The 14,449-nt window shown below is 45.3% G+C and overlaps 1 protein-coding gene across 1 annotated transcript in view; it reads left to right on the forward strand.

The window, feature by feature from the left end:
* Nucleotides 1–14,449, forward strand: part of znf423 (zinc finger protein 423) — a 143,368-nt gene that overhangs the window by 55,937 nt on the left and 72,982 nt on the right. The window contains exons 4-13 of the mRNA XM_083972863.1: nt 9,317–9,494; nt 10,017–10,141; nt 10,603–10,684; nt 10,805–10,880; nt 11,025–11,302; nt 11,398–11,681; nt 11,764–12,144; nt 12,584–12,765; nt 13,493–14,032; nt 14,189–14,339. Of these exons, the coding sequence (XP_083828989.1) occupies nt 9,317–9,494; nt 10,017–10,141; nt 10,603–10,684; nt 10,805–10,880; nt 11,025–11,302; nt 11,398–11,681; nt 11,764–12,144; nt 12,584–12,765; nt 13,493–14,032; nt 14,189–14,339 (2,277 nt within the window). The remainder of the gene's footprint in view (nt 1–9,316; nt 9,495–10,016; nt 10,142–10,602; nt 10,685–10,804; nt 10,881–11,024; nt 11,303–11,397; nt 11,682–11,763; nt 12,145–12,583; nt 12,766–13,492; nt 14,033–14,188; nt 14,340–14,449) is intronic.

A 14,449-nucleotide genomic window follows, 5' to 3' on the forward strand; every position in this document is an offset into this window, starting at 1 on the left:
GTATGTTTATGCACATTTCATCTGAAGATTGTGAGTGTGAGTGTGTGTGTGTCTATCCCAGTGTGCATTCTCTCTCTCCATCTCTCTTGCCGTCTGTGCCTCTAATCCCTGAGTGTGTCACTAATGGCAGGTCCAGGTGTTCTGCTCTGCTCTGCTCCTCCCCTTGGGACTCCTCTTCAGTGTGTGCATGTGCCTGTGTGTGTGTGTATGTGTGTGTGCATGTGCGCGTTTTACTCTCATGGGGGGTTTAGGAGTTGTGAGTAGGGGGGCTGTCCAGGATCCCGTCCTCCAGAAGGGAAGGGATTGAAGGGGAGCGGTGGGCAGGAGGTACCCGCCTCTCGCAGCTTGCTCTTGGGCTTCCCCTGGGCTCAGGACCCCCCTCTACCGCTCTCCCTCGGGACGTCAGTAGCCTCATTGCCTCTCTGTCTCTCACCCTCCTCTCATTTTCTCTCCCTCTCTCCCCCTCGGATCCATCTCTTGGCAGCTCCTGTACCTACACCGCTTCAGTTTTTTTTTTTGCTCTAGATGGAGAGACTGCAGTCAGTTAGTCTGGTTAACACAAGCTGTTTGTGTGTGTTTTTAGTGTATTTGGACTACCAGCCTTCAGTATAAGTATATAATAGTGTGTTTGTGTTTTCAACGGTGAGCTCCAGCTGCCTACATCATTTATTTATGGGTATCCCGTCCGTGTATGCATACTGTAGGTGAACATAGGAGGACTTACAGTATGTGTGAGTCTGTGTGCGCGACTGAGAGTAATATTGTTGTTACATACTCAGATCAATCACATCCATTTGTAGTCGATGCAGTTTGGTTGAATGATGAATGCACACTCCTGCTCCTGTATGAGGGTCTTGCTAAATGCTAATTATCCATTATGATCCACTAGGTAGCACTAATAATGCTTTGAAATATAACTCTGCTGTTATTATTCATAACTGTATGTGGATTATTACAGTTTTGTGGGCCCTTCTCTGGCTATTTCAGTAAACATCCAAGGGCCCACTTATGTGCATGAAGTGTGTGTGTTTATGAGCGAGTGTGCTTGGGTGAAGGTATAGCAAAGTGTGTGTGTGTGTGTGACTCAGGTGATTGTGTTTCTAGGTTAGTGAGCGGTCTGTCAGTCCACCAAACCTCATTCTTATAAATAGATGATATAGCCACCGGCGTGCACACAATGGGACCATACCGCTATGTATGTATGTGTGTGTGTGTGTGTGTGTTTCTGTGTATGCATCTTCATGTGAACATGTGTGCATATGTGGTGTACTGTCTCTGTGCGTTGGCATGGTGTTGTTGTTTATCTAACACTCTGCCTGACAGCTGGTTCTCATTTCTGAGCGAACAAACAGCAGACAAGATGGACACAGAGCGGGCGAGGAGGAGGGAGAGACGAGGAGTTTTATACACGAGGAGTGGATCTGCCGTGGCCACTCGCACTTTAGATGCCTTGCTCTGTCTTTTTGTGTGGCGGTAAAGAAAATGTGGAGTAAATATTCAGAGGAAATTAGGACAGTGTGAGATAAAAGGCTTATGGAGAAAGTGTTTTGAAAAGAGAGATGATGAGGAAAAAAGGGGAAATGTGGTAAGAGGAAGCAGATGCCAGCCCTCCTCTACCACATGGCCTATGTTTGTTTGTAAGAGAGACAGACTGTGTGTGTGTGTGTGTGTTGTTGTTGTATGTGTATGTCTGTGTCTGTTCACATCTTTGTGCAAGTGTGGAAGCCTTTTTCTTTTTCTTTTTTTTGTGTACATTTTGTTTGTAGATGATATTAATACCAAATACTCATTTGAATCACCACCAACGATCTTCAGGGGCAACTTTTTATCACACACATTTCCAGTTATTGCTGAAGTTTACATACTATCACACTTTTCATTCATGGGAGTCATTATCAAAACCTTCATATTACAAAGGTGTGCACTATTGCGTTGGATGTGTGTTTATGCATTTTAAGAATACATTTTTAATTCATAATCCCTAATCCCTGAACACTTGAAAACCTGGACCGACAGTATTACCAGTCTTGAGTTTCTTTTCTGGCATTAAAGTGCATTAAATACTGTAAACAGCTGTGCAGTCCAACCAACAGCTGACAGCGCTGTCTTCCTTCAACGTGTCTTAGCTGGAAGCCTCCGATAGGCCACTGAGATGAACTATCTCTTTCTGGATTTCTCATATTAATTCCGTAACCTGCACTGACCTTGTTTTGAGTCATTTTATGTATGTGGTTTGTATATACAGTATATTATGTTGCTGTGTGTGGTAGGGACAAACTTGTCATCTGCCAGCTCACTGTCCACCACCCCCATCCTTAGCCCCCTGCCCCTAACCTTCTGCCCTCAAACACACACACAAACACACACTGCCCATATGGAGCAGTTGGCGCCCAAAAGCGTCCAAAGCAGCCGGACCCATTCCCAGGGCAGAAGGTGAGGGTCCCTACAGCCTGCCTAGTGTGTGTGTGTGTGTGTGTGTGTGTGTGTCTGTGTGTCTGTGTGTCTGTGTGTATGCGTGTGCACGAATGCTTGTGTTTGTGTGTGTGTGTCCATCCATCGTGTCCTCGAGGGCTCAGGCCCCGGACAGACTGCCGTGGCGTCCTTTCTATCTGTCCTCGCTGTGGTATGATTGTGTGTGTATGTGTGTGTGTGTGTGTGTGTTTGTCCCGACAGACTGCATCCCATGTGAGCTACAAGGACAGCAGCAGAGGACTGTGGGTCCTCCAAGCGCAAGGCCAGGGTTGCAGCCGTGATCATGTGTGTGAACTGCAGCACCCAGATAACATTGAAGCATATTGTGGTTGCTTTTTGCAGATTGTTTGCGTGTGTGTGTTTGTGTGTGTGTGTAGGCCACGTTGTTCTTGTACATGCTACGTTGTAAGGACCGGAACGAGTCTTTAACCAACAGAGTGAGAACATTTTTGGGAAGTGAGGACATTTTGGTCGGTCCTCACTTTTTCCAAGGGCTGTTAAGGGGGGAGGGTTAAGACGTTAGGTTATAATTAGGTTTAAATTAGGTAATGGTTAAGTTTAGGCATTTGTTTTGGATGGTTAAGGTTAAGGTTAGGGTAAGGGGCTAGGGAATACATTATGTCAATGACATGTCCTCACAAAGATAGCTGTACAAGGATGTGTGTTCCCATCTCATGAGATCAAAATGTCCCCACAAGAACACACAACGAGCGTCACTTATGAGGACTTTTTGTACAGCCAAGTGTGAAAATGCAGAAGTGTCTCTGTCTTCTCTGCAGCAGAATGAATTCTTGCTTCAACTTTTTTTTTTTTTTTTTATTATATCACAGCTACACAACAGGTAGTTTCAGCCAAACAATCTGACTGGTCGGATAAACCTTCCTACTGTGCAATTCTCATAATGCACTGCAACCAGTAAGCTGTGCTTAGCTTATTGGTTGCCATGCCAACTCTTTCTTGTATTTTCTCGTCTAGCTATCCTAGTGCACTATGTGTAGTATTTTTTAAAAGCCTTCAGATGATTGTTGTAAAGCACAGTTGTAAAGCCAATGAGTGGTCCATTACTTGGATCATGGTCACTGTTATTCTTTCAGCTACTTTATTTCTTACACAGTGCAAGAAAATAAAGTAATGAACGCCTCAAGAACACTGTCAGTAAAAAAGGATGGCACTTACTTTGTTGTCCATTGTGACCCTTAAAAAACGTAAAACACAAATCATGCAATTTATTAAGAGGCTGCAACTTCAGATTTTATGCAGCTGCCCATCTAAATGATTTTCAGCATGAATCCAAAAGAATGGACTCGCTATTATTTCAACCTGCGGGACGTTCTTTCCAGAAATAAAGACGGAGCTGGTGAAATGATGACAAACAAGTGGTGTGCCTCTCGTCCGTGAAACTTAACAGAGTATGGGATATTGAGTTGCACTCTAATTGTGTTTGTCTGTGTGTTTGCGTGTTTGTTTCTGTGTGTGAGCAGAGTGAAAGCAAAAGCGAGTGTGTGCCGGGGCTGCCCAGAGTGAGCCAAGGGTGGAAGTTGTTTTTCTGCCCCCTATGGAGAGTCTGAGGCTGTGTGTGTGTGTGTGCACGCCTGGGGCAGCCTGGGGCCATCGGAGGGGGCCTGGGGAGCGGTGGAAGAAGGGATGAGGCGAGAGAGGGATGGAGGGAGAGGAGGTCAGCAGGGGTCTTGCTGGGAAAGGTGCAGGTCTGGGCTGATGGCCAAGCGGAAAGGTGGAAAGGAGAGTTAGATGGTCAGATGGGGGCAGGGGTGTTGAAGGGAGGGAGCAGGAAGGGGAGGGGGGGAGGCGGGGGGCAGGGAGAGAAAGACAGGCTGTAAGGAGGATTAAAATTTGAGCAGGTAGACAGCTAAATACAAGGTGAACACCTTCATTTCACAGACACACAGTTTAATATCTGGAGGAAATTGTATCTCTCACTCTGTTAATCGCATGTTTAGCTTAACAGATCGATTTATTCCTCATTCATTTACGCTATTAAATCAGAATTTACTGCATCTAGTTGAAGGCAGAAGGCAAGTTACGCACTCGGAGTACCTGCACTGGGAGCTGAAACCTTTTTGCTGTTATCAGCTGAGCTGCTTTGATTCAAAGATCAAAGCAACAGCAAAAGAGAGAAAGCACGGCATACATGGCTCGCATTTCCATTTCAGGCGTTTAGCCGACGCTGTAATCTAGAGTGAACTAACTGAACTGATGTTCTTGAGTGCTGGTTCTATATCAGTCGCCATATTGAGTCATTTACTTCAGTTTGTCACTCACGATGTCTGGATCAAAGCCAGCAGGAACTGAGATTGTGCTATAGAATAAAATTTGTGTTTTTTTTTACGTGAATAATCATTACAGACTGTATGAAGAGAACAATAGTCTCTAAAGTTTCTTTTGTTAAGAGTTTCATCTTGTAAACTCTGCTGCTTTGATATAGTTTCCCTCTGTGTGACAGTCATGACAAAGTTACTGAGTTTGGATGGGGGGGGGGGTTGGGGGGGGCAGGAAGACAGGGGAGGCAGAAACATAAAGAGAGATCGATCAGCGTGTGTGTCTCTTCATTAGTGTTTCACCAAGGCTGTGTCCTCCACACGTTGCCACACTGTCTGGCCTATTAGAGAGACACGCGGGGAGTGTGCGTTGTTTGCATGTGTGTGTTTGTGTGTGTGTGTGCGTCTGTTGTCTCAGGGAGACTTAGGTGGTCCGTTTAGGCTCTTTCTGGTCTTTTTCTGTTTCTTATGACAGACCCCTGGGTCCTCCTCCTCTCCTCTCCTCTCCTCTCCTCTCCTCTCCTCTCCTCTCCTCTCCTCTCCTCTCCTCTCCTCTCCTCTCCTCCTTCTTTGCCTCCTCTTTCATCCCACCATCTCTTCCCTCTCCTCTGGAGTTCAGAGTCTGTCCATCTGGAACACCCCCCCCTCCCTCTCTCCCTCAGTGCCGTCCAGGCCCAGACACAGGGGTGAAGGCCAACATCAGTAGGGGCAAAACTGTCAGAGAGACGGAGGGACGGAGGGAGAGATGTCAGCGCTATAATGAGTAACAACATGAAAGCTGACAGAGGGAGGGAGCGAGGGAGGGAGGTAGTGGAAGAGAGATGAAGACAGAAGAGGAGAGGGACTGCTGGGGACAGAGGGAGGGATGAAGGATAGAGGGAATGGATGGGAAAGGAGAAGACTGTAGAGTGAGAGATAAAGGGGGAGTGGAGCAGTCGGGGCCCTGTGGTCCTCCGCTCCGCTCCTTTCGTTCATTTTCGTTCGCCAGAGAAGAACAGAAAGGAGGAGGAGGAGACGGGGGTAGGAGCAGCGTGTGTCGGCGTCTGCCTGCTCCTGCCTGTTTCCCTTTTTTTCAACTTCTTTTTCTCCCTCTTGTTTTTTTTTTTTCTCCCTCCAATCCCCCCCTTCCCTAAACCGTCCATACTCCTCATCTTCTCTTCTCTCGAGGATCCTTCTCTAATTTAACTTTTCATTGAAATTTTCTTCGCTCCCCCCTCCCCATCCTCCAGTTTCTCCCAGTTTGCCATTCGGCCTTGTCTTGCCAGGTCCCCTCGCGGCCGACTGACAAAGGCGCCGTTAAAAAGCCGTGTGATCCTCCATTTTAGCGCCAGCCACGCTAGTCAGAGGATTAGAGCTCTTTAATGACGCTAATCTCTCCTCCCCTTCTTTCTCAACACCCCTCCACCCTTCCACCCCCCCAAAAAAGTGATTTCTCCCTCTTGCTCTGGCTGAATCTGTCTTGTTCAGTCTCTCTCTTCCTCCCACTTTCCCACCTCTGACACATTACCATTTAACTGACTCATATGGTGTGCCTGTAATGGCCCACATGTGTCCGGACCAGCACTGTGAAGAAACACTCTCATTGTTTTTTATCTGGGGTTCATTTACTCCCTCTTGATCTCTACTTTGCTTTTTCTATCATGCTCAGCCACAACTGACCATTTTGGCTTGAGTAGTTCTTTGTGTCTGCTGTTTGACTGTACACTGGGTCCTTCTGCTTATTGTTAAGTGAATCCTACCAGACACAGCCAGCAGAATGAGACAATGTGGTCTGAAACTGAATCACTCATCTTTCTCAGGCTACACTAAGAGACCTGACCCTGGTGTACAGACAGTAGGGGGTGTCTTGATTGATGTTTTACACATGCATTGATTTGCATACCACCACTTAACTCCATGTAGTTGGTGCGTTTATTAGTGTTTTTATCGTTTGCTGTTGCTGGCTCCAGACATTTGTTTATGTAATTTACAAAAGAGGGGTAATCTCTATTAACTAGAATATATATGTTTATTTCCAGTCTATACTGTCTGGTCTGATGCCAGTGGCTGATGTTGTCAAGCAGAAATCAATACATCATGACAAATGTGACCTTATGCTCCTCGTGCTCATGCACATTTACCCTGATTGCTTTGGACTGACTTAATACATGATTTGTAGTAAATCCTTTAAAATAGATATGAACAACAGTATGTTCAATAGTGTTGCTGCAACACTGGAATACTGTGCGCTGCAGTACACTGGATGTTACTGGGGACATCATTGGCTGATGTGACCAGTCCCCACTGAATCTGTTTGTTTTTATTCACGTCATCATAAAAGTTAGTGTTTTCGCTTTAATTTTTCATTCACTACAGGCCACCTCAGTTTGTAGTGCCACAAAAAAAGGTGAGAATTATAGATTTGTCAAAACCCCCAAATCCAATGATCGAAAACAGACCCTCCCATTTCAAAGGCAAATTAACAGTGTAATGTAATGATTAAAAATTGTTGAGGATTTCGTAATTGTGAAAACGTTAAACTGACCAACTGGTTCCACACTAAAATAAAATAAATCAGTGCAAATATTACTTAAAACAACGATTGCATCAAGAGAAAAAAGGATAACCTGCCTCGCGATTTAACGTAAACTTTTCGCCAAATTGTACTTTTCTTCTCATCTGCCCAGGTTGAATTTAGAGATTTCCCTCAGTATCTTTCTGAATCTGAAGCCTCTCCAGTCTTCTCATCTCATTCTCACGTTTTTTTTTTCCATTTTCTTTTCATTTATCTTTCCACAGAGCAGTCATATCTAATCACTGTGTGCAGTACTGCAGACTGACATATTGTTTGTTTTCTTATTTCACCCTGTCAACACTTCCATGCACCTCTCCATCCCCCTTCCCTCCTTCATGCTCTGTTTTTCTACATCTTCCCCATCTGTCCCTCTCACTCACTTACTCACTTGCGGTCTTTCTCACTCATCCTTTCTCTCCTCTCTCTCTTTCTCTCTCTCTCTCTCTCGCTCTCTCTCGCTCTGTCTGTTGTCTTACTGTTAGGCTTCATGTTGACATCTCTATTCCTTATATTTTCTCAAGCCTTTTCTACTTTCATTCTTGCTTCCAGTCAAATTTATAATTCATGCTTTTAACATTTTTTTTTTTAAACCCAGGACCCCCTGCAGAGTTCTATTTGCTCATTGCAGTGCCTACATTTTCCCAGCGATCGATTCATCACAAGAATCTGTTTTTCCACCCCCTCTCTGCAAGGCGTAATACACAGTAGACTAGACACACACACACACACACACACACACACACACACACACACACACACACACACACACACAGAGAAGACACACAAGATTGTGGTTGGTTATAGAGTTGGCTGAGGTAAAATGTTGTGTGCTTTTGAGAGGTTTCTAAAATTATCAGGAGAAACTTCTCCACTGCACATGTGTCTATGCCCATGTGTTTGCATTGCAGGGATATATATAATATCGGCCTTAGGATGAATAATACTGGCACAAGCCCTGTCTGACTTTGCCCGCTTACTCTCTGTCCTACCACTCTAGTTTCCTTATTTTCTCTCTTTGATTTGTTGCTGACCTGGTTGATATAGCCGTCAGATAAAAGCAGAGAAAACAGCCTCCCCTTTCCTCTCATCTCCTCTCTCTTTACATTTTTCAGGAAAATGCTAAATAGCCTCACTGTGCTGCTTCACAGAGCGCACAAAGACGGACAGAACAATATCAAGCATTATTCAGCCCCCTCCTTTGTCGCCTCAAATCCATTCTGAAGTGTCTATTAAAGGAGTCGTGGCCTTTTTGTCGCCTCTGTGCCAGACTACACAGTAGGGGAAAAGAAGGGAGAGAGAGGAAAAAAGGAAAAGAGTAATGCATAATCTCCTATGTATGACAGATAAAGGGAGTGAATATCGCCATCTTTCCGCTCTGCTCTCCACATCTCCTAATCGCTTTTCCGACGTTTCAATCTGCCAGGGCCCTAATGAAAATATGATGAGGCGGATCTATGGTCCTCGGGGACGGATGGGGGGATGGGAGGGGAGGGGAGGTGAGGGGAGGGATGGAACGAGGGATGGCTGCAGAGGGAGGATGAAGGGAGAGAAAATACACTCTGTCCTTATTTCTGGGCTCCGTCGGGGATACATAGTTCTTGGAGCTTTCTATTTAGATGTTGCTGCTGCCGGAGTGTGTCTCTCTCTCTCTTCTGTTTCATTCTCTCTCTTTATCTCTGCCATCCTCATTTTTCCCTCTATATTTGTGTGTGTGTGTGTGTAACCAGAATAAATGTGTTTATTTTTTTTCTTCATATCCTCTGTTTTTCTCATTTGAACTCCCACCGGCTGCCTCTCCCGTCTTTTGCCTTTCCAAGAAAGATGTAACTTCTTCTTAATCATTGTAATGCTCCTGCTTTTACCCCCACTCTGTGCTCACCTGTCTCTCTTTTTTTTTGTAAAGCAGCAGCTGCATACAGAAAGTGCTGCTTTTGTGTTTTGCTTTTAATCTGCCGATGATTCAAACCTTATTCCTTAAAAAAATGTCACGTTTGTATCTCCCTCTCTCTGTCAGATGGCGATGACGACCCAGCGGGGCTGTCCTGGGTGCCTTCCTCACCCTCCAGTAAAGACGTGGCGTCCCCCTCGCAGATGCCCGACGGCTGCTGTGACCTTGGCATGGCCACTGGTGGCGAGGAGGAAGGAGGCGCAGGTCTGCCGTACCCCTGCCAGTTCTGTGACAAGTCCTTCAGGTATCAAACTCAGACTTTTGTGCTGCAGGTGCCTCCTCTGGAGCACTGAAACACACTCTGTATTTGGGGGGGGGCTATAACACTGATACCATATTTGGATGTTAAGTTGCATTCTCATTTTCGCTCATGAATATCAATAAGTACATGAATAAACAGTATTCTGAATATTGCCATGGTAACGTAGACCACCAAGGCAAACAGTGAAAAGAATGAGGTGAATACATTTCTCACTTCTCTCCGGGGAATAACTCAAGACCCACTTTAAGAACAGCTGTCACATACACCATGAAGTCATCATCGTAATCCTTCTATATTACTCTGCCTTCCTATGTCCTCTCTCTTGTCCTTTCATTATTCTGATATTGATTATATTGAAATGACGCGGCCTAGTTAAGGTTGACCAGGTCACTGTCATCAGACCCAAGGCTTGCAGAGCCACTTAATTTTTTTTAAATAACCGATTTGTTAATGAATTTCCACACAATGGTTGATTATCCTCTCCCTCCTCTTCATCCTCTTCAGCCGCCTGAGCTACCTGAAGCGCCACGAGCAGATCCACAGCGACAAGCTGCCTTTTAAGTGCACCTTCTGCAGCCGTCTGTTCAAACACAAGAGGAGCAGAGACCGCCACGTCAAACTCCACACAGGTAAGTACGAATCCTAACCTCTCCACGCTGTGCGCCAAATGTGCCATGACATTGTGTTTCAGCCTGTACTTCTTGTGTACTTTCAGTATTAGTCACCATTATATATTAGCTGCTTGAGTGCATTCATGACATGTATCCTACTTAGACTTTTATTTTGAGTGTTTTTATGCCTTTATTGGCAACCAGGGACTTGCTACTCAGGGAAAACCACCCATGTAGTATGCACAGTAACCACTCAGCTAGTGGGTCACCCAGGTTTCTTTGGCATCAAAGAAAGAATGTAAAAAAGAAAAATGAAGGAAGAATCAGAATAACACCTGAGTTTTGAGATATTCCTCCAGTCATGGCAACACGCTCTGTGTGTCATTGGCATCAACATGATCTAACAGCCTGAGATGTTTGTAACATCCACAATGAAACTGCTCTCTGAAGTTGCCGTCTCTTTCTGTCAACCGATACAGGAGACAAGAAGTATAGTTGTCAGGAGTGTGAAGCTGCATTTTCTCGCTCTGATCACCTGAAGATCCATCTCAAGACACACAGGTAAACTGCCTCTGATCTTCTTATGGTTTAACACTGTGCTTAGATATTGCTTTAGATTCACGCTTAATTTTTCCTGAGCCTGATCTGTGACTGCTTTTCTCTTCAAATTCACACCTTCAGCTCCAGCAAACCGTTTAAGTGCAGTGTGTGTAAACGTGGCTTCTCCTCCACCTCATCACTGCAGAGCCACATGCAGGTGAAGAGTTGATTATATATTTACTCTTTTCTTCTTTCTATTGCTGCTTGTGTGCTTAATATTTCCAGAATTGAAAAAGAAAAGTAATTCCTAATTCCTTTGCTGCCCATGCTTTAAAGCTTGACCACTTTCTGACTCCGGCAGGCTCACCGCAAGAACAGAGAGCATCTTGCACTGAGGAGTGAGAAGGACGGAGGGAAGAAGGGAGGAGGAGATGGCGACTTGGAGCAGGACCTGTACATGTGTGACTATTGCGAGGAAACATTCAGCCAGACTGAGGAGCTAGAGAAACACGTCCTGACCAGACACCCCCAGCTGTCCGACAGAGCTGACCTACAATGCATCCACTGTCCTGAGATCTTTCTGGATGAGGCTTCTCTCCTCACACATATTGAAACACAGCATGCCAACCGCAAACACAAGTACTGCAGAGTGTTGCTTTCTAATGTTTTCAAACAAGTCATGTGAAATGCTGGAATGAAACTAAGAGTCCGCTGCTCTTTTTCTGTTTCCCCAGATGTCCCGTCTGTTCAGAACAGTTCCCGTCTGTGGAGGACGTCTACTGCCACCTAGACAGCCATCGCCAGCCCGATTCCTCCAATCACAGCGCGGCCAGCCCCGATCCTGCACTGGGCAGCGTGGCGTCCATGAGCTCGGCCACTCCCGACTCCAGCGCCAGCCTGGAGAGAGGCTCCACGCCCGACTCTACGCTAAAACCCATCCAGGGCAGTGAACGAGGCCGCAGGAGAGGCGCCGATACGGTGGAAGAGATTGCGATAAGCCTGGGCCATCAAGCTGGAGGTATGAAGGTCACACATCTACAGAATAACCAGCACAGCTACATCTCTTGATCCGATAGTAAGCTCTGTGTCCATCTGTACAGGAGGAGGAGGGAACTGGGGAAAAGTGACATACTCTTGCCCTTACTGCTCAAAGAGAGACTTCCACAGTCTGGCCGTGCTGGAGATCCACTTAAAGACCATCCATGCAGATAAGCCGCAGCAGAGCCATACGTGTCAACTCTGCTTGGACACTCTGCCAACGCTCTACAATCTCAACGAGCATGTTCGCAAAGCTCACCGTGCCAGCGGTGGAACTGCAGGGACGGCGGCGGCAGCTTTCCCACTGCTGCAGTTCACTAATGTCACAGCGTTTCACTGCAACTACTGTCCAGACATGTTTGGAGACATCAACTCGCTGCAGGAACACATCAGAGTGTCCCACTGCCTGCCTGGTGGGATTGTGGCAGGTTCCACCACATTAGGTGTGTTTTTGAAGGGTGCTGCTCTTGTTGTCGTCTTTTTTATTCGGTCAGTGTTTCCAGGCAGACAAAGGCTAAACCAGAGGCTTTTGTAATGTAGAGCATGGTTGTCTTTGGGATTAGTATTTGTCAAATCCTGTTGCCAAAAAAAATATCTTAATCAGTAAGGGCAGATACACAGCATTTTATATCTATTTATTCTGTTTCAGCCCTCACCTGGTGCTTGTTTTCTTTGAACACAGCTTTTAACGTGTAAATGTTTTTTTTTGTTTTTTTTACTTTTGGTTGGTATGTGATATGTTATGGTTTTTCGTGTACTTGACATTCTATTCTATTCTATTCTATTCTATTCTTCCCTTCTCTTTTCTTTTCTTTTCTTTTCTTTTCTATTCTATTGTGGTTTACTGCAACCACCCCTAACTCTGTCCACCGTCTGTTGTAGAGGGGAACCATGCGTTCTTCTGTAACCAGTGCTCTATGGGATTCCTGACGGAGTCTTCGCTGACAGAACACATCCAGCAGACACACTGCAGCTCAGCTGTAGGCGGTGGAGCTGTGTCTGGAGGGGTGGTGGCCAAACTGGAGTCTCCTGTACTACAGAGTGCGTCTCAGTCCTTTATGGAGGTGAGAAACCAGAATTACTCAAGGTTTACTCTTTACTGTACAAACAACCTCTTAACCATAATGAACTGATAGAATAAACTTAGCAATAAGCTTTTTGCTGTTTAATTAGGAATGTTCTGTACCTACTCATTAGCCTGATGAAGTGTAAAGTGATTTACGTCACAATTTTGTACATGTAAGAGAAAACCTTTTATAACTACATGACTTTTTTTCTATGCCTAGTCTGCAATTAATGAGGCTGCAGTTACTCTGAATAAATGTGCATCTTACCTCTTGACCCCATAGTTCATGCTGTGCTCAACACATAATTGGAGCAGGATGGAAGTTGCAGACTAAATTTTTTACTTCTTGGTTCTTGATCACTGATGCAGGGCAATAATTGTATATAGAAAAAAGCGCCTGCACGCTGCTGCTCTGCTCCAGACTGTTCTTTTATTATGCATGAGTGACAAATTTTCCTATGTTCTCACTAAACTAAAAGTCGAGAAGAGACGGGACTGTGTTGTGTTCACTGTCTGCTAATAATTGATGTATTAAACCTCGGTCTTTTTTATATGAGCGCCTGCAGAGTTATGGGGGAAGAGTATAATTTATAGCCTGTGTTTGTATTTGGCTTTCTTGCTCTTTTATCTTTCTTCTGATCTCCGTTACTGATTAAAGAATTAATGACAGTACATGTGAATGTGCAATCATTATAAAGGTGTTAAGAGTTATTGTCCATATACAGGTTTACTCCTGCCCTTACTGCACCAACTCTCCTATCTTCGGCTCACTCCTCAAGCTCACCAAGCACATAAAGGAGAACCACAAGAACATCCCATTGGCTAACAACAAACGGCAGGCGAAGGTTGCGGACTTAAGCCCAGCCTCTTCTGACGTAGAGATCTCCTCGCCGAAACGCCACAGACTTGGAGGAGACTCCACCCCCTCAATGGGGAGTAACGGGGACTACCCGTGCAACCAGTGTGACCTGCGATTTTCCAGCTTTGAAGGTTTCCAGGCCCACCTGAAGTCACACCTGGAGATGCTGCTGAGGCGCCAGTCTTGCCCTCAGTGCAGCAAGGAGGACTTTGAATCCCAGGAGGCGTTGCTTCAACACCTGACAGTGCACTACACCACCACGTCGACCCAGTATGTGTGTGAGAGCTGCGATAAACAGTTCTCCTCGGTGGATGACCTGCAGAAACATCTGCTGGACATGCACACGTTTGTCCTGTACCACTGCACCCTCTGCCAGGAGGTCTTTGACTCAAAGGTCTCCATACAGGTGAGTGAGACAGTGTCTTATAAGTGGCTAGCAAATTTTTTTTGAATTTATAAAGAAAACATACATAAGGTAGATGCGCAGCTGAATACATCCCTAAAATACCTGTGGAAGTTAATTATATTAAAGTACTTGTTTCTTTGACCTGCTCTCCTCCAGGTGCATTTGGCAGTGAAGCATAGCAATGAGAAGAAGCTGTTTCGCTGCACAGCCTGTGCCTGGGACTTCAGGAAGGAGACTGATCTTCAGCTGCATGTTAAGCATAACCATCTGGGCCAAAGGTCAGGCCTCCCAGGGGGACTTGGAGCAGGTATGGTGAACCTTTCTTTGGGTCATACTATAGCTAACTTTCATCAGAAAAGTAGAAAAATGCATAATAATCATGATTTTAATAATAAAACAGAACACATAATAAAGATG

The sequence above is a fragment of the Trachurus trachurus genome, assembly GCF_905171665.1.
Source record: "Trachurus trachurus genome assembly, chromosome: 6".
Classification (NCBI taxonomy): Eukaryota; Metazoa; Chordata; class Actinopteri; order Carangiformes; family Carangidae; genus Trachurus; species Trachurus trachurus.